General features: G+C 53.2%; 1 protein-coding gene across 9 annotated transcripts; it reads left to right on the forward strand.

Moving 5' to 3' along the window:
• Window positions 1-7: 7 nt before the first annotated feature.
• Window positions 8-17,902, forward strand: clasrp (CLK4-associating serine/arginine rich protein). Of its 9 annotated transcripts, none has more exons than XM_015341041.2 (22): window positions 8-106; window positions 724-879; window positions 2,063-2,250; window positions 2,872-2,969; window positions 4,005-4,106; window positions 4,231-4,310; window positions 4,793-4,877; window positions 5,496-5,635; window positions 6,154-6,250; window positions 6,434-6,512; window positions 6,924-6,997; window positions 8,249-8,290; window positions 8,488-8,697; window positions 10,563-10,850; window positions 12,022-12,204; window positions 13,082-13,121; window positions 14,547-14,607; window positions 15,156-15,214; window positions 15,303-15,349; window positions 15,849-15,931; window positions 16,285-16,309; window positions 16,915-17,902. In XM_015341041.2, the coding sequence occupies exons 3-22, from the start codon at window positions 2,152-2,154 to the stop codon at window positions 16,955-16,957; spliced, it is 1,935 nt and encodes a 644-aa protein (XP_015196527.1). In that variant the 5' UTR covers window positions 8-106; window positions 724-879; window positions 2,063-2,151; the 3' UTR covers window positions 16,958-17,902. The 9 variants fall into 9 exon arrangements, 8 of the variants coding, with proteins under 8 accessions (XP_015196527.1, XP_015196528.1, XP_015196525.1 ...); XM_015341042.2 differs by having other exon boundaries at window positions 724-839; XM_015341039.2 differs by lacking the exons at window positions 8-106; window positions 724-879 and adding an exon at window positions 1,089-1,300.
• The last annotated feature ends 1,022 nt before the right edge of the window (window positions 17,903-18,924 follow it).

An 18,924-nucleotide genomic window follows, 5' to 3' on the forward strand; every position in this document is an offset into this window, starting at 1 on the left:
TCTGATACGCTGTCGTTCCAACCTTCGTACAGGCCGGTATCCTGAAGCTGCTGGGAAAAGTACACTTGAAGTTTGGTGTATTTGGCCCTCAGGACTGACCGAAGAAGTAAGTTAAAAATCTAAACAACGAAGCAGATCGGTTAAGTCATCGGTTAGAGCTGGTGCTCAGGTGGGACGGGCACCAGCTGACGCTGCGCTCCTGCAAAGCCAGGGGTGTTAAAACTTCCCCACAGACCGAGGGCTGGAACCGTAGCTTAGAACACGCCCGTCAATTCTGCCACAGCGAAAGAGAAAATACCGCTAAGAAAATAAAGAGACACAAAAACAGAAGGCGTAGCCCAGGAGACTGTCGTGTCTTGTCCCGTGAGTAGTTCAAGTAGGGAGCTGCGTCAGCATGTGTTGGCTGCAAGGGAACAAGTAAAGGTTTATTCCATGCTGGAAAGGGAAGAAAAGAAACAACGTTTAGAGAAAGTCCATCCTCTTTCTCACACCTCCACGGCCGAAACGTTGTGTTTCTTGTCTCCTCTTTTCAGCATGGAATAAACTTCGTGTCCCATAATCCGACTTTGTCGTGTTGTTCCGGAGTTCAGTACTGTTTCCTGCTGCAAACACGCAGTGCTGGAGAATACAGAACTACATCTAACTGAAGCTTCGGGTTAAATAGTATTAAAGAAGACAAAAGGGGAAAGAGAAATAATATATCATAACGGATTGTTTACACAGATTCTTCCAATACATTTTCGTTCGAGAGCCTGCACCGCCGCCTGCTGGAGCTCGGGTTGTACGAGCTCGCTTCCGCGTCCAGCTTCGCAACGAAACAGCCTGACACGTGGCTGCGGGTGTGCGTGATTCCGTGATTTACTATCCGTGTGGCCACAGGTATGTGATGCATAACGTCATGTTCTCCTTAGAGTGCACAATAATATCCGAAATGGACCAGTTTGGTGTCATTTGGAGGCAGGGTAAAATATTAACGAGCTCCGCAGTTCTGTTCAAATACACCAAAAATATTAAAACCACAACTCCCGTTCACCCTTTCCTCCACTTCCGCTCTCATTGCTCTTTGACCTCGGAAGTGGTTGCCGGGATACCGGAGGACTGTGTGTTGTGATGGCCTCCCGATCGGAGTTCGGGTGCAGTTACGGCTGTTCGACGTGTTTATATATTTAATTGCACTCTGTAAATCTTACACCAAAGAATATCCGGTGGTAAAAATCGAAAGACCCGAAATATCTTACAGACAAGCATAACCAAAATCCTTTCAAGGAACATAGACGTTGGAGGAAGAAGACTACATTTCGTACGTGTGCAGGCGCCATTGGGATCCGGGGTCGCAGCTGTTATTTATTCCACAAAAACAGATAAACAGTTGGGGAATTGTAATATTTATCGCCGCATTCCTTAAATTACTTCTGTTCGAAGTGAGTAAATGTTATTAGGGCAAGAATTCGAAGCAGGCGTTTCTAATCATGCCATTTTTAAGCAAAAGCAGTAGATGAGATTGCATATCAGGGAGGGACAGGAGCGATTAGGAGAGTCCCTTGCGCGGGGGCTGTGTTGGATGTGTCGCTGCTTCGTTCGTGTGTTTTGCCAGGGATTAGACGGGAACCCCCATGAGAAGGGAGAGAGGCGAGCAGTATGAGGAGTGTCGCGGACACATTCCTCCGGGTGCGGCCGCCATTGTAGGCAGCTGTATTCCCCAGGGGAAACCGCTCAGCCCCCGAGAAGCCGTGAGCAAGGCTGAGCGGGCGGCTGGAGAGCGGTGAAGAGCAAGCAGCCCTTAAAAAGTGATAGCGGTCACATGGGCAGCCACCAGCTCCGCCCTGCTACAACCTTTTAAGGAACCGGTAAACTCTTATTGCCGGAAGCCTACATTTGTGAGAACAGGAGGTTGATTTCAGGACCTGGACAAGGCCCTGTGGCTCCTGGGCCGAGGGCAGATGAATACCCCCTGCTCCCGGCCAGCTGTCTTGCAGTGGCCCCAGGGGCAGAGCCCAGAACACCTTGGCCCTCAGCAGACTGTGCCTCCTTTTCACCCCCAGCATCCTTTCTCCCTGTGCAGGTGTGTTGTGGGATTCCTGCTGCCCTCGGACTGCCTCTCCGGCTCCTCCCGTCTCCACGGCAGCAGGGCTTGGCCGCCCCGGCGCCAGGATGTGGCACGAAGCCCGCAAGCATGAGCGCAAGCTGCGCGGCATGATGGTGGATTACAAGCGGCGGGCGGAGCGGCGGCGCGAGTACTACGAGAAAATCGTGAGCGAGCCGTCGGCGTGCCCGAGGAGCGGGGCCTTGGCCCGCGGCCCCCAGGAGCCGCCCTGTGGGCGGCCAGCTGCCCCTGCCCGGTCGCGGCTGGCGCTCGCCCTGCCCCTGCCCGAGGCGCTGGTGTTTTCCACCTGGTCTTCTCAGGGGCTTTCATTCAGAAAACAACCAGACAAATGTTTGATTAAGCAACATGTTGGGTAGTTTATGCAGAACAGGGATAGATTGATGATAAATGATTAATTAACCACATGGGAGTGATGTAATCTGACTCGTCTGAAGGCACTGGCGGGGGTGCAGTAATGCCCGGCAGGTAGTACTGTTGTACACTTAGCTTGGTGGTGGTGGAGGGGATCCCCATTACCTGTAAAGCGCTTTGAGTGGAGTGTCCAGAAAAAGCGCTATATAAGTGTGAGCAATTATTATTATTATTATTATTATTATTATTATTATTATTAACGGGAACATTACTGTGTAAAAAAAAAATGGATTTCAGGAACATTCAAAAGCAGGAACTTTTTTTCCCTTAAGCCCCTAGTTTCCACTTGTCCCTTGGGGAGTTGTTTGGCAGTGTTATACTCTACTGTGAGAGTTACCGGAGTCTTGTGATTTCAGAAAAAGGACCCGGCCCAGTTCCTGCAGGTCCATGGGAGAGCGTACAAGATCCACTTGGACTCTGCTGTGGCTCTGGCTGCCGAGAGTCCAGTGAACATGTGAGTACTTCTCTGCTCCTGTTTGCCTTAGGCCACAATAGTTCCCTGTAGCCACACTAACACTACAGGATCACAGGGACAGCACTGTACCATACAGACACTGTGCAGGGTCAGAGGGAGAGCACTGTACCATACAGACACTGTGCAGGGTCAGAGGGAGAGCACTGTACCATACAGACACTGTGCAGGGTCAGAGGGAGAGCACTGTACCATACAGACACTGTGCAGGGTCAGAGGGAGAGCACTGTACCATACAGACACTGTGCAGGGTCAGAGGGAGAGCACTGTACCATACAGACACTGTGCAGGGTCAGAGGGAGAGCACTGTACCATACAGACACTGTGCAGGGTCAGAGGGAGAGCACTGTACCATACAGACACTGTGCAGGGTCAGAGGGAGAGCACTGTACCATACAGACACTGTGCAGGGTCAGAGGGAGAGCACTGTGCCGTGCAGACACTGCAGGGTCAGAGGGAGAGCACTGTACCATACAGACACTGTGCAGGGTCAGAGGGAGAGCACTGTACCATACAGACACTGTGCAGGGTCAGAGGGAGAGCAATGTGCCGTGCAGGCACTGTGCAGGGTCAGAGGGAGAGCACTGTACCATACAGACACTGTGCAGAGTCAGAGGGAGAGCACTGTACCATACAGACACTGTGCAGAGTCAGAGGGAGAGCACTTTACCGTGCAGACACTGGACAGGGTCAGAGGGAGAGCACTGTACCGTACAGACACTGGGCAGGGTCAGAGGTAGAGCACTACCGTGCAGACACTGGGCAGGGTCACAGAGACAGCACTGTACCACACAGACTTTGTTTAAGATCACAGGGACGGCACAGACCACAGCAGAAACTAAGCCTCTAACACATGGTTCGTCTCCACATATCCATAACTGAACCAAATTTGTACATTTTCACTTAATGTGTGTATCCTCACTTTCTGAACAATTAACAGATATCTGTGGTCCATGATACAGAAAAATGGGCACATTTGTAGTGGTAAGATAATAATTGCTTCTTTCTTCCTGGCAGGATGCCTTGGCAAGGGGATGCCAACAACATGATTGACAGGTTTGACGTGCGAGCCCACCTGGACTACATTCCCACCTACACCCCTCCGCTCCTCAGCACAGTGTAAGTACTGGCACGGCCACCAGGGGGCGCCCTGAGACCTTTTGTTTTTCCTTATGGTCCTTGTAGGACAGTGAGGGCCTGTTCCCTATCCTCCAGGCTCTGACTGTGCCCTGTGCTTTTCCAGAACGCCGGAGCAGGAGTCAGACGAGAGGAAGTGCAACTATGAGCGATACAGGGGACTGGTGCAGAACGACTTTGCCAACAGTGAGTGAAGAAATATATCTTACGTTCCTTTGCCAAAGAAGGCAGCCCAGCTGTTTCTGTGTTCTGTTCCATAGTAGCGGCTATCCATGTGTCCACTGTAGGAAACCTTCTCAGGATCATGGTGAGGGTGTAGCTGAGATCACATGGCTATTTATCAAGGCTGGTAAAGGGTTTATGGAGCAATAGATGTGTCCCAGGTTGTAACAAACACTGCCTCTGACCCAGATGCGGCCCCAGAACACTGAGATAAGATGCTTTATGAGAGTTCATTAGGGGGAAAGGAACGACCTTTTGTGTGCAACACAAGAAGGAAAGCTGGTTAACTTCAGTCGTATCAGTATGAAACGTTAAGGGTAAGGCTTAGTGACGCACAGCAGGCAGAGGCTGGTGGTTTCCACTGTCCAGTCCTGGCCGCGGCCAGAATTATTCTACACCCTGTACCGGTGACTGAGTCTCCTGCTTGGCCTTGTCTTTTCCCGCAGTCTCGGAGGAGCAGTGCCTGTACCAGATCTACGTGGACGAGCTATACGGGGGCCTGCAGAAGCCCAACGAGGAGGAGAAGAAGAAGTGAGTGGCGCTGCCCGGGGGGCCCTGGGTGCTGTGCTGCTGACAGATCTTTCCAGCTGGGGAGGGGGTTGCTGGAGACGACCGCTGCATCTTCAGTGTCTGCCTCCAGCTCAGCTCTCGGGCGCTGCAGCGAGGCTCAAAGCCACCCCAGTCATGCTGAGGAACCCAGGGTCTTTCTCTCTTGGCCACTGAAGCCAAGAGCAGAGGGTTCCCAGCTGTACCATTGAAGCCTGTACCCTGGCTTCTCTCAAGACGCGGTTTCAGTTGATCCCTGGATCAGTTACCTGCTGACTAGCCCATGTCCCAGTGCGCACTCTTGCAGTCTTGCACTCTTCATATGCACGTTCCTGCTCAGGTCTGCAAGGGCTCGGGGTTTTATAAAAACAAATTTTTATGAGACTACTTTAGATTCAACTGTATGAATTCTTGGTACAAAGTTTTGACATAAAGCTTTTATTTGGTTGCCTGATTTGGACCGATGAATATTAGTTTGTCTGTGGTGTATTTTGTACTCTGAATATTTAATAGTACGCGTTTTTAAAGGTACAAAGCTCTTAGGTATTGCCAAGTTTACCTTATTTAGTTTACTTTGAATGAACACCTCCCCCCCCCCCCCAGGCTGGCTGAGAAGAAGGCCACTATCGGCTACACGTATGAGGACAGCACTGTGACGGAGGGCGAGGGCCTGTCTGACCGGGGAGAGGACGAGGACTCCGAGAACAGCGACACCGACGAGGATGGGGTCATCCCTGACATCGGTGTGTGAATCCGGCTGGTCGGGCGACTTGCGTGTGGTTCCCGAGTCGAGTCGCTGACTTGCTTTTCCCGCTGGTTGTTCTGAGGGGCTGAGCTGGAGGAGAGTGATCGGTTGAGCTCAGATCCGTGTTTCTTAGCCAGCAGCTGCTCGGTTCAGTTCGGAGTCTTTGTTTCTTCAGTGTCTTCTTTTGGCTTTGGTCAAGATCTGTTTGAATCCTTTAAATTGGGGTTCCCTACTTCAGATCCCAGAGAGTCCTCAGGTAGACCTTTGGGCTTCTAAGATTGAATTGCCTCAGTTAACATTCTCTACAGATCTCGAGAGTTGTAGAGAGATCTGGAGAATCTGCTTGACTTCCAGCCCTGTTCCACCTCATTGGCAACCCCTGCGGTATTTGCAGTATTTCCTTGATACAGTGTCTCTGCCCGTGGCTGCTCCAGTCCTGGAGCAAGGACAGGAGGTTAAGGGCGTGGCTGCAGGACTCGGGAGGTGCAGGTGTTCACGGGTGTGTACTTGTTCCAGATGTGGAGGTGGACGTGGACGAGCTGAATCAGGAGCAGGTGCTGGAGCTGAACAAGCTGGCCACGCCCTATGGCATGGCAGAGGGAGACTTTGTCAGGTCAGTGTTCCCTGTGCTGCCATCTGCTGGTGGGGTGTTGTCACAGCTGTTAGTGGCCTAGGTATTTTGAATTGAATTGAGTAAAGCTTTTGTGTTCTAGACCTTCTGCCTCCCATTATCCCGGCACCTCTGAAGCGTCTAGAGTCCCATGTGTGAGACATTCCTTTTGCCTTTTCTCCCCAGGATGCTGAGGAAGGACAAGGAAGAGGCAGAAGCCATCAAACATGCCAAAGCTTTGGAGGAAGAGAAGGCCATGTACTCGGTAGGAGCAATCCACTTCCGGGATTCAGGGGCCACCCCCTGACACGGGGCTCCCCAGCACACTCACACTCTCCTGAAAAGCCTCAGAGATTACAGACTTGAAGGATGTCATGCAAACTAATCTCCTGGAAGATGACAGGATGACCGCTTGCCGCGGGCTGCCACGTGATCCAGCAGGCAGGGACACCTGTCGGTATCCACACAGCGACCGGATAAGAGCGTTCTGTTGCCGGAGAGAGACGTTGACGGTTTTCTGTATTCTGTGTTGCCTACTCCTGCGCCTTCACCCGCCTGGTGCTCTTGCAGTTGGGGTGCAGAGTGGCCCCAGAGCGCTCTTTCCCTCGCTGTGCGATCACGAGGAGGCGGGTGCGCGTGCGTAGCTCCCAGCTGACGATGCATCTCGTCCTGGCAGGGCCGGCGCTCCCGGAGGCAGCGGAGGGAGTTCAGAGAGAAGAGGCTGAAGGGCAGGCAGATCAGCCCACCCAGGTAGCTACACCCCGGCACCAAGCTCTCACACCCAGAAATCGGGAGTCTGTATCCTGTAGCATGCCAACCCCAGGGAGTAGAAAGCAGGATGTGGCCGGGTCCCAGGAGGACCTGGACGAGCCATGGCTCGGTCTTGTCCTGTTCTTGCAGCAGGGCGGCGTCCCCTGCAGGTGGCTGTGAAGACCCGTCCCTGCGGTTTGTAATAGGGCTGGGGTCCGGGGATTGTTCTGGGCTTGGAAGTTGGCGGTAGTCTCTGCCTTGCTGATAAAATTTTGACTGGGAGTTCTGCATATTAGTGCATATACTAAAGACACAGATGAATAAAGGAACAAGTAATAGGTTTATTCCATGCTGAAAAGAGAAGAAAGCAAGCATGCCTCGCATCTGAAGAAGGCTCCACGGCCGAAACGTTGTGTTTTCTTTCTTCTCTTTTCACCATGGAATAAACCTCTCACTTGTTCCTTTGCAGCCTGCGCATGCTGACGCAGCTCCCCACCTGAACTACAGATGAATAAATATTTGATTGCTGATGCTGAACGCAGAATTACAAGATGGTGTTAATCCGACATTCAAGTCTTGCTTTGTGGGGGACTATTGATTGTGTTCCTTCGGGTGCTCGGGGGAGTCTGGTTTATGTGTCGTTTGTCCAGATGATCACTGCTGGGTCTGTTGGTTGTGAACCCCTGCTGATGGATGGGGGAAGAACCCATGCCTTTTCTCTGACAGATGACTGCAGCAGTGTCTTTCATGGAGTTATTTCACCTGAGAAGATTACTTTCTGAACCTGCGGCACTGAATCTTTCATTTCACGCGGCATTTAATAATTCTCCTCGTGGTGTTGATGCCAGTTCATGTCCGGGATAGTTCCCATGTCTTCCTTTGCTGCTTGGGCGCCATGGAGGAGACGGGTGCACTCTGGCGCGCTCTCCTCCCTCCCTCTGCAACCTTTCCATTCCAGTGTCGCAGATCAGTCTGTCTTTCTGTGCGCTGTGTGGTCGGGCAGAATTCTCAGGTCCTAAGAACCACGCTCCTCTGTCGACGTAGGGCGAAGAGCTCAGACGCTGACTCGACAGGAATCGCAGGTGCCTGAAGGAAAGAAGGATGCGTTTAGCTAACGAGAGGGCGGCCAGCAGTGCCGCCAGGTAAAAAGAGCTGCATTAGGGGTACAGCTCAGCTAACAGGCAGCCATGCCGTTTTTTTCCTCTTTACTCATGTGGTGTCTAAATCGGGTTTTTCCTTTTTCGATTTCAGCTATGCCAGGAGAGACAGCCCCACCTACGACCCCTACAAACGGTGAGCAGGCCCGGGTTCTGGGTGAGGGTGGGGGGGGTTGTGCACTGGCGGAAAGGGGGTGAAGGAGCATGAACTGCTGTAGACGAGTAGAGAACACAGAGGCGCTTGTGTGGTGGGTGTTCTCTGCCCGCGCGGTGGGAGGTGTGGAGGCTCTGACCCTCTGACCTCTGACCCCTGACCCCGCTCTCCGCCCGCAGGTCCCAGATGGAGTCGAGCTCGGAGTCGCGGTCCCGCTCCCGCTCCCACAGCCCCGGGCAGGAGAAGATCACCTTCATCACCAGCTTCGGGGGCAGCGACGAGGAGGGCACAGGCCCCGCCAGCGCGCCTGGCCGCGCGCCTGCAGCCTCCAAGCACCACGCCGCCCCCCCCGCCCCTCCCGCTACATCAGGTCATAGCAGCTCTTCCCGGTCGGTAGCTTTCCCGTTTTTTTTCACTCCTTCCGTTTTCCCGTTTAGCTGAGCACGTAGGTCAGGGCTAGAGCCGTCGCTGGTGGACTGGCACCCTGGCACGCTCCCAGAGAGCAGGGGAGGCCGAGGGGGGGCGAGGTCATCGGGGTCACTGGGGCACCTGGACTCCTGCTTCTGACGCTGACGGCCCTGAGTGCCTGCCTGCTTCCTCGCAGCGGCAGCTGGCAGCCGGCTCGCCTCGGGCTCCAGCCGCCTTCAAGCGTTTCCGCGCCGGCGCTCCGTGGGGGCGTGGGGGCTGACGGGTGTCGTGGACCCAGCAGCACATCCTGTGGCCGCCTGGCCCCTTCCCACTGCAGTCCGCTTCAGCCTGGCCCAGTCCAGACTCGGACTTCCTCCAGGCCCACGTCCGCTCGCAGCCTCGCTTCCCACTGCGAGCGGGTCAGACAAAGATAGGATTAGGGCGCTTTTACAGACAAAACTATGAAAGTGTGCTTTTACTGTACACTGGAATCAGGAATCGGGTTTTAACCTTCCGAAGAAGTCAGAGCTCAGAAAGGCCACAAGTGAGAGGAGACCGTTTGGTCCTGTTTCTCTCACGTCCCATTGCCAGCAGTGGTTCTACTGGGACTAAACCCCCAGGAATTAACCCTCCCTCTGCAAAGGAGAAGCTGAATGCAGACATGACCCGGATGGAAGGTGGGGGCAAATGCCAAACGGACAGGTACTCTGTCAAGCTGGAATCAAGCCCAGCACCCCGGCCCTGTGAGGAAGTAGTACTAACCACCACACTGCCCCAGCGCTGAAACGTTTGAACACGGCTGGCCCATTGCTCTACTCAGGGCCGTGCTCTGAGATGGTGGGAGGCAGCAGTCTAGGAAGCGTCCAGTTTCTGGATCGGGTCTTCCTTGCTCTTGCCTGAAAATCAGCCCCTGCTTTTAGACATGACTCTTTGAGTCACTGGGAGTTTTCTGAACTCGGGGCTCTGCAGGCTTGGCAGACGTTTAAAATCGTGAAGCGGGCCCGGTGATTTCCTTCCTGTTGTTATTTCGCAACGGCTTTCCACGTGTGATCCAGACAGCCTGAGTGTGCGAACGGGCTGTGTCACGTGTGTGCGGTTGAGTGAGTCGAGTTCCTGTGTGTGTGTGTGCAGTGCAGTGCAGTGCAGTGCAACAGAAGGAGGAGTGAGCGCGTGTGTGCTGTAGGAGATTTTCAAAGCAGGACACTGTCAGTCAGAGGGAACTGTCGCAGGTCTTTTCCGGTCTGTGCAGTGCAGACTGTTGAAATGCTGAGAAGCTCCGAGCACCTGCAGGCACGAGTGCGCAGCTGTGCTAAGGGTTTTCACTTAGACTTGTGAAAAGGGTTGGAATTTGAAATAGTGAAGCAGGCGATAGGACAAAAGCTCACTTCCTTAGTAAGTGTTAATGTATGCAATGGGATCTCTATTTCTGATTTTTTTTTTAAAAACGTGAAAAGTTAAACAGATGTATGTCACGCTACAGTGTCTCTTTTGTGCAACGGCTGCACTGGTGGCCTCATGGGAGGCTGCTGGGTGTGATTTTGGTCACCAGTGTGTCCAGCTGTTTGCAAAGAGGCGGTGGGGAAGGGAGGGGTTAGAGTGATTTAATTAGCTGGGGTTCTCTCCTTGGCGATGTGGGGGTAGGCCTCGTGCTGGACGGAGAGGCTGAAACCTTGGCCACCGCTCTGTGCTGGCATGCGCGACCCCAGCCTCTTGCAGGGGTGACCATGGTGACCTGTTGGCCACAGTTCTGACAGGGCGATTGTACTCTGCCCTGTCTCTGTGTTCCTGGGGGCATGGGTGAGAGCAGCCATGGCTCACAGGCGTGCTGTGTGTGTTTTTCCTGCAGACGGCGCTCGTCCTCCACCAGCTCCTCCTCCTCCTCCTCATCCTCCTCCTCGTCTTCCTCCTCCTCCTCCTCCTCGCGGTCGTCCCGCTCCTCGTCTCGCTCCAGCTCCAGGTCGCGGAGGGGTCGCCGGCGGGCCGGGCGGTACTCGAGGTCCCGGTCCCGGTCCCGGTCCCGGTCCAGGTCCCGGTCACGCTCCCGGGGAGGAGCAGGAGGGTACCGGCGCCACCCCCGGACTCACTCGCGCTCCGCAGACAGGGGGCGCCGCTACACTGCCCGCCGGCGCACCAGGTGGGTGTGGCCAGATGAGCGGCCTGTTCCTCATTGGCTAAGCTGTTACTGAGAGAGCTACCTTTGGCTTTTATTTCTAGCAAAGTGGGGAAACACATAATTGTGTTTGACTTAATTATGTCTTAATCTTGGTCGGGGTCCTGATTCTCGTTAAGACTGCTATGGGGCCGTCTTGATGAGTTCAACAGGGTCTTTCAATGATTGAGTGTAGGATTTGGTTTGACAGGCATGCAGAAATGTGTTTCTTTCTCAGATGAGATGTTCGTTTTCACAGGCAAAGCTTTTGGGTATTTTATTTTTCCAGTCCCATTTGATGCAAGCAGAACCTACCCCTGTTATCCTCCATTTTATCTGGAAATGTAACCTGTCCTCTTTTGTGATTTTCCTAATTCGCCTGTACGCTCGGTCTCTCTCTGTCTCTCTCTCTATCTCTGACAGGAAGTGCAGTACTTCCTTTGTGAGCACGTGTTTGCAGTAACGTTTTGATTCTGTTGAAAGAGAAGCAGTGCCGGCTCAATTCTTTCGAGTGTCTTACAGATAAGATAAGCTCACTGCACTATAGCTTTCAGAATAGGATGGTTGTGCGAAAATAGCAGCCTGGTACTCTGCTCTGGGATACAGCTGTAACTGCTCGTTCCCGTGAAGGTACAATATTCCCCCGATTTTGTTTTGTTTCTTCAAGATGAAGCCTTTATTGAGATCGAAGCTTTATTTAGCAGGGGGCACTTGAGTTGCCAGCTTGGTTCACGGTCAGAGGAACTCTGACTGCTTTTACTTCTCCTGTCTACTTGGAGCCAGGCTCCGTCCGTCCCTGGAACTAAGAAGCTGTGTTTTTTTCCCCCGTCCCGAGAGTTAGGATGCCAGTGTCGTGTGTTGAACCCGCCTGGTTGCAGTGTAGCACCGAAGGACCTTTTAGAATCGCCATGGCAGTCAGCTGGTGACGTGACCTGGGCTTGAACCCATGATCACCGAGCTCAGCTCCTCTGCAGCGTCCTACCCCAAATCGGGGTATTTTTTGTGCAACGTCGAAGTCTAAGCAACAGATCCAATTTACAGAGTAGCTGCTGCTGTCTTACAAATCTCAGTTCACTGAGCACTTGGAAATGCTTTTCACTCGGAACTGAGGGAACTGCTTTATTTACCCTGGACCCTTCCGATCTCTCTCCCGCAGGTCGCGCTCGCGCTCCAGGTCCCGGTCCCGCTCGGCCAATCGGTACAGGAGGGGCAGCCGCGGAGGGGGTGCCCGGCGGGCGAGCAGCAGCGCCAGCCCCGCCGAGTCCCCCTCGCCCAGCCGCTCGCCCTCCCCGCGCCACGCCCCCCCCACCGCAGCCGGCCTCGGGGACAAGCTGAGAAAGTGAGCGCACCGTCCCTCGGCTTCGGCCTCTCCACCTGAGGACTGAGAGTCGGGCAGTCGTCTGTGTGTGTGTGTGTGTGTGGGGGGGGGGTTTCAACGATGTGTCGGTGTATTAAACAAGTGAGGAGGAAGTAGCTCCAGTCTGGTAATAAGCAGGAATACACTCGGCGGCCAAAATATTAGGAACCCACAGGGAGGACTGTGCGGGGCCTCCGTGAGCACAAGGGACAGCCTGAACTGGAAGAGGGCAAGGGGGCGTGTGTTTCACCGGGGGCTGGCCTGAGCCCCACCCTTTTCTTCTAGCAGGAAGCATCTACAGCACAGCAGTGCGGTGTTGAGCTGGTGCGATGTTGAGCTGGTGTGCACTGCAGGTCCCACCAGTTCGGCAGGTTTTCAGCAGCATTGAGATAAAGGGTTGTTTTGGCCAAGGGAAACGATGGACATCTGTGCTCTGCCCCTCAGTTATGCCTTCATTAGCCATGGAGAGAGTCTGTTTGTTTGACTGGGGGGGGTTCCTAATATTTTGGGCGGCAGAGTGAAGCTCATTTTCTTTCTGGGCTGGGTTTTAGTGTAGTCGTACCACTGCAGTTTCAGTGCAGAAACTGTGGAAGTGCACTTAAAACTTGAGAAAAAGAGGCACATCTGTACTGAAAGAGCTGTGGGGGTGTGGAACAAGCGCCCTAACCTTGCAGTTGAAGCTGATAACTTTGCTTGTTTAAAAAAAAAAACACCTGAATGAGATCCCAGAATCAATCGGCTACCTATTTCTGAACGGGTTAGACCAAATTTCCCACTTGTTTATAATTGTTCTTGTGCTCAAACCCATTGTGAGTAGAGAATATAGAAAGTTCATACAGTTCTTGGTCTTTCTCTCTAGGCCTGACAATCCTGGTGGTAAAGAGACTGGAGCTGCCAAAGTCAGTAAGAATTTGACCTTGTTTTTCTATGTCTCTGCACATCTGAAACACATGTTGTCTCACTACAGTGACAGCCTACGGATGATCTGTCATGCCCTTTGGATTTTTTTTCTGTTCCGTAATGTACTGTCCGGTCTGCAGATCTAGGAAAATCGGAGCCTGTGTCCCTGGTGAAAATAAGCACAGTCTTGTACATGGGCATTAATTAACATTAACTGGTTAATTGTTCTTTTTCCATTCCTGACTTGATGAGCTTCTAAGCTGACCAGCGTCCTAGAGTCGCAGAAGGGTTTTGGGATGTTTAGTAACACCTGTATGTAGACGGTCACAAATGTTTGAACATGTCTTCCTAGTTTTGTGCTTTTATATCCTTTTACAGCTTGGTTTTGTCCCACACACCTCTTTGGGCACTTGGGGTTAATCAGAATCTGTTTCGAGCTGTTAAATACAGTGACATTTCAGTGGAGAATGCCCTCAGACGGTTCACTTTCCAGCTTCTTCCCAGAGTGGCTGATGGCCCTGATTTGTATGGAAGCGTTTCTAAACGGAGTTGTGCAGCAAAACGTGTGTTTCAAAAGAGGATTTCAAAAGAGGAACATAGCACAGACATGGCACTCTGTCGTGTCCTCGAGTTCACGTGCCACTGCCCTGCAGTGACCCAGAGGGCGATGCAGAAACGCTGCAGTTTCGTGAGCGAGACTGAGGATGGGCCACTGCCCGCCCATTTCCGCCCCCAACCAGGACCTGTCTTTGAATCATCTCTTGCCCAAACCCGAGAGACCTTTCTCTCCTCCTCCGCCCTGCACTTCTGCGCACCTCGGGGCGAAAGCGTGGTGGCGCTGGCTCCGGCTGCTCACTTCCGCGTCGTGTTCGCTGCGACGCATTCGGACGTGGCGAGAGGAAACGCCGAAGGGAGGGGGGGAGCTGAACCAAACACAAAAGAAGCGATCTGGTTCCGCAAACCAGAAACGAAAAACCGCGGACCAGAGCCAAGCTGCGGGGATCGCCGACGGGCTCGATCCTCGACTCCGCGCCCTGTCCCTCCCCGCTGCTCCACGGTGTGGGGTTTCCCTGCTGGAGTCCGTGCGCGGCGCTGGTCGCCCGTCCCGCCTGGGCAGGCTTGCAAAGAGGGCCGTGGGCCCACCTGGCCGCGTGAGGACGCACCCCCTGCTCCCGGGGAGTCCAGGAGTCGGGGGCACAGGCGTGGGCAGAACGGCCACTCGGACAGGGAGCTGCAGAAAGCCGTGGGAGCTGATGAGCTGGGGTGCTGAGGTCATCCTTTCGGGGAACCCACCCGTGTCTCCTTTCACACGTCTCGCCTTCCGCCGCTGTGCTCCTGGGTACAGATCCACGCCGGCCCTGCTCGGCCCGCAGCCGCTGTCCCTTCGCCCCGTTCGCACTCACCAGTGTGGTTTTCTTTTGCAGCCCAAACTGACCCCCCAAGAGAGGCTGAAGCTCCGCATGCAGAAGGCGCTTAACAAGCAGTGTAAGAGCAGGGCTGTGGGGGGGGGGCAGTCCGACCACACCTGAGTGAGGTGACTCGCACTCACGCGCTACAGGCAAAATCAAACCGGCTCACCTGGTCAGAGAGAGAGAGAGGGTGGGGTTAGTTCTCACTCTGAGTTGCTGTTTTTCTCCATCTGTCCTGATTGTGTGCCAGCCCAATCTTATACAAGCACTAGTTCAGGTGGGGAGCTGCGTCAGCAGGCGTAGGCTGTAAAGGAACAAGTAAAGGTTTATTCCCTGCTGAAAAGAGAAGAAAGGAAACGCAACGTTTCGGTTGTGCTTACACCCGAAGAAGGCTCCACAGCCGGAACGTTGTGTTTCCTTTCTTCTCTTTTCAGCAGGGAATAAACCTTTAACTTGTCCCTTAGACAAGCACTAGATCACCTCAATAACACCACATGTTCTGCACGGAAAAGAAAAAAGGCGACCACCCCCTCCTGACAGCATCAGACAACAGAAGGAAGGGACTGGAGCCTCTTGATGATGTGGGTGTTTGGTGACCTCTGACCCCTGTGTCTCCCCGTTTAGTTAAGGCTGATAAGAGGGCGGCTCAGGTGAAGATCCAGCAGCAGGAGCACGAGAGACAGGTGAGCCCTCCTGCGTGGCCCAATGTCCCCCAGGTGCTCTGTGACCTCACCTGGTCCAGTTTCACAAACTCTTCTCCTCTTCCCACAGGAGCGCGAGGACGAGCTGAGGGCCATGGCTCGCAAGATCCGGATGAAGTAAGCCCCCCGCGGCAGGCAGCGCCCCCTGCAGGCAGCTGAGCTTTCCCTTTCAGTTTTCCTCAGGAAAGACTAAGCACCTGACTTACTTTTTCATTTATAGAAATTTTGTTGTCCTTCCTCATCCGAAATAAAAGTGTAGAAAGTCTTAAGTCCCAAAAGCAGGTTTGCATCTTCTGTTGACTTCAGTTGGATTTGTCTGTGCCGCATGGGGTCCCTCAGATTTTTATTCCATCCCCGATCTTAATGATTTAATTGGACTAAATTGCATGAGAGCTGGGACCGCCTGGCCTTAACGAGCTGCCGATTGAACAGCACCCGTGACGCTCCAGCATGAAGGCGGTGGACAGCTGCTGGAGCTCCAGCTCTGTCCTGGCGGCTGTGCGGCCAGCAGGCGGCGCTCTGCGTGGGCCGATGGCGGGAGGAGGGTAAAGGGAGGAGCTTGTGCGGCGGTCAGGCTGTTGTCCGTCACTGACGCGGCGCTTGTGTTGCCTGGCAGGGAGCGGGAGCGCCGAGAGAAGGAGCGCGAGGAGTGGGAGAGGCAGTATGGGAGACAGAGCCGGTCCCCCTCGCCCAAACACAGTGAGTACCCACAATGCCCCTCCCACCCAGAGTCTTGACCGCTGTTCCGCACTGCCGCCCTTGCGATCCCTCTCCGCTGGGATGAGGGTCGGGGTGAGAGCTCAGGCTGCTGGCCAGTTAGTTCTGGTCAGTCAGACCTGTTCTGTGGGTTGAAGGTCATCTGATTCTCTGGCACATTTTCTCCCTGGCCTGAGCTGAGAACTTGCCTCGGGAGCAGATTTCAGGTCAAGGGTCACTGACAGAGCCGTGAGGGCTGTTGCCCACAAGGGCCCGATCTCTTTTCACGGCCCAATCAGGGCAGCACTCGTCTGACGTTTGGACATTATTATTCAGTATTTTTCTGTCTTTTCCAGGTCGCGAGCACAGCTCATCCAGAAGGTATGTGGTGCATTTCAATCTTCATGATCTAGATATTTTTAAATGGCCTCAGTAAACGTCCCCCCCGCCCCCAAGAAAAAAAGAGATGGGGAGCGTCTGCAGTCTCAGATGGATAATTAAAGATGTGGCACAGCTGGTGTCAGCAGGAGCTTTGCAGGGAGTCAAGACACTGAGACAGAACTTCCTTTAGACATTTTTCCATTTTTGAGGTCTAAACGAAGACAGAAAGAGTGGAATTGCATTTTGAGATGTTCTATTCCAGTAAGAGTAAGGAAGGAAAGCAACTTATTGGTGTCATTTGAAACCTTAAACAAGGAGTTTGTTGTATGAGTTTGGCTGTTTTACCGTGTCCAACACGTTCATGTGTATAGCGGAGCTGCAGGCTCCACTTCTGTTCATCTGGTCCGGAGTTTGTGTTGCGCAAAGGAGCATAAAAATGAGCAAAGATTCTTGAAATAATCGTGAAGTGAAACATGATTAAATACTCAGAGGTGATATTAGGTGGGAAAGCGAAATCTCACCTGAGCACTCGCAGCCCAAGCGAGTTATTGGCTGTCCAGCTGGATACTAATTCAGCCCTTGTCTTGCCTCTGCTTTGCTCTCAGGAGGTCCCGCTCCCGATCGAGGAGTCCCCACTATCGGTACTGAGCGCCCAAGCTCCTCCAGGTCCTCCGCAGCCGCCGGAGAGCTCGGGGTCTACAGTGGCATCCCCATTCCAGTTTCGTTACCTTGTGACATTTCCACCTTGTGTACAGAGGGTCCCGACTCGGAACACGTCTGCTGTCTCCTGCATTTTAGGGTTAACGGCACCGGCCTGCAGGTTCACTGAGTTGGTTTTTGTTTTTTCTCCCTGGCAAGTGAGATTGGACTGGTTGTTAAATCTGCACTGGATACAGAGCACTGGGGGATACAGAATTCTAGGGGATACTAGAGGAGAGACGAGCATCAACAGTTCTCTTGATCTCTTTCCTTTAGCCAAGGGCTTTCAGCCTGGGGCCCAGACCGGCAGCTCCTGGCACCCCTCAGACAGGGAGCAGGAGCTGACGTTAAGGTTGGGAGAGGAGCCTTCAGATCCCACTTTTCCCGTTTCCAGATGCCATGACTCTGGGCAGCCTTGATCCGTTCGAGCTCTGTTCAAGACTTTTATTTCTCAAGTGGACATATGCAGCGAGCTCCAGCAAAATCAGTAATTATTAGGTAATGGGCCTGATGTTTACAGCTGCAGATAAAGGAGCTCTTAAGCACATTATCTCAGTTTTCTGTAAGACTGTTTTAAGAGTTCAGTGCCAGCCTAGCAGATAGATTTTATTTCAGGCATGCTGCACACAATTTAAAGGAAAGTCCTGCAGGTAAGTTTGCCCAGGGTCCTGTCATACTGGGTCATTTCTGTCACTGGAACTTAATAAATATGACCTCCCACAAAACTGAATGTAAAAACCAGAGAGAGATCTGCCCTTCAAAATGTAAAAGAAATCATTATTTTGAGGCATTTTCTCCTACCTGCTTTGAAACTATTTTTTCTGTGTCATTTCTCGGGCCGGTGTACATATTTTTGATGCTGTTTGTGAACAATTAAATGAAATTCCAAACAGACTTTGGAGAATCTGCTCTTTTGTTGAGTGAATGCATTAAAGATGAGCACTGGGAGAATTCCTCGTCGATGGTGTTAATTTCTGCTATCTGGCCAATCTTGTTCGCATGTTCCTGTGTGATTGGAGGTGCCCTGCCTAGCCTCGGTGCTTCCTGGCACTGTTAACGACTTCATTAGCTCACTCGGGTATGGTTGGGGGAGGGGGGGTGGTGCTGTGTTGGGATTCCAGGGGACTGTCTTCATCTGTGGACGACGGATGAGGCTCCAGGCTCTGTGCTCCAGTGGCAGCCCAGGTGGCCAGCTCGCCCTCTGGTCTGGTAATCCCCAGACACTGTTTACAGCAAGGCAGGAGACCACAAACTGAACTGAAAGCAGCCCACATGTGCAGCGTGTTAAACCTGTTCCACATGGGATTTCACTGGCCACTTCCTGATTAGAATGGCTACCCTGCTCCAGAGAGGGGTGAAACCGTTGGCTTCTGCTTCTCAGATTGAACTTCACTTCAATTTTACTGGTTTATCGACTTGCTGCCCAATCGCACAGCCCTGCTTCAGTGCGTGTAGTAACCTGCGCAGACCAGCCCTGCACCAAATCATGACGGCTGGAAAAGGACATCGGAGCCTTTTCTGAGGCCGTGAAGCCCAGTGATTCAGCCTGCTGAGCCTCTCCTGGGAGCGGAGACGAGCCTGCTGTAAGAAGAGCTGACCCTCGCTCCCCGGATAGGAGAATTGTGTGATCTTCTCGGGAGACTGTGCCCTTTGCTTGTGCGTCTGCGTGTGTCTGGCCCTACGCGGTGCTCAGGGGTGTGCTGACGGGTGCCGTCCTGCGTCTCCTTGTGCGACTGGAGACAGTACAAGGTGGCGGCTCAGTGTCGGTCCTCTACATAGGGCACGAAGCTGCACGCATCCGTAAATTTCCATTCTCCACTTCGGAAAGGAGCCGGGCAAGCCTGAAAGGTCCGGACCGGGCCTGGAGTCCTTTCTGCGCCGGAAAGACGCGGGCCCTCTCCTTGGCCAGTTCGGGT

The sequence above is a fragment of the Lepisosteus oculatus genome, chromosome 3 (assembly GCF_040954835.1).
Source record: "Lepisosteus oculatus isolate fLepOcu1 chromosome 3, fLepOcu1.hap2, whole genome shotgun sequence".
Classification (NCBI taxonomy): Eukaryota; Metazoa; Chordata; class Actinopteri; order Semionotiformes; family Lepisosteidae; genus Lepisosteus; species Lepisosteus oculatus.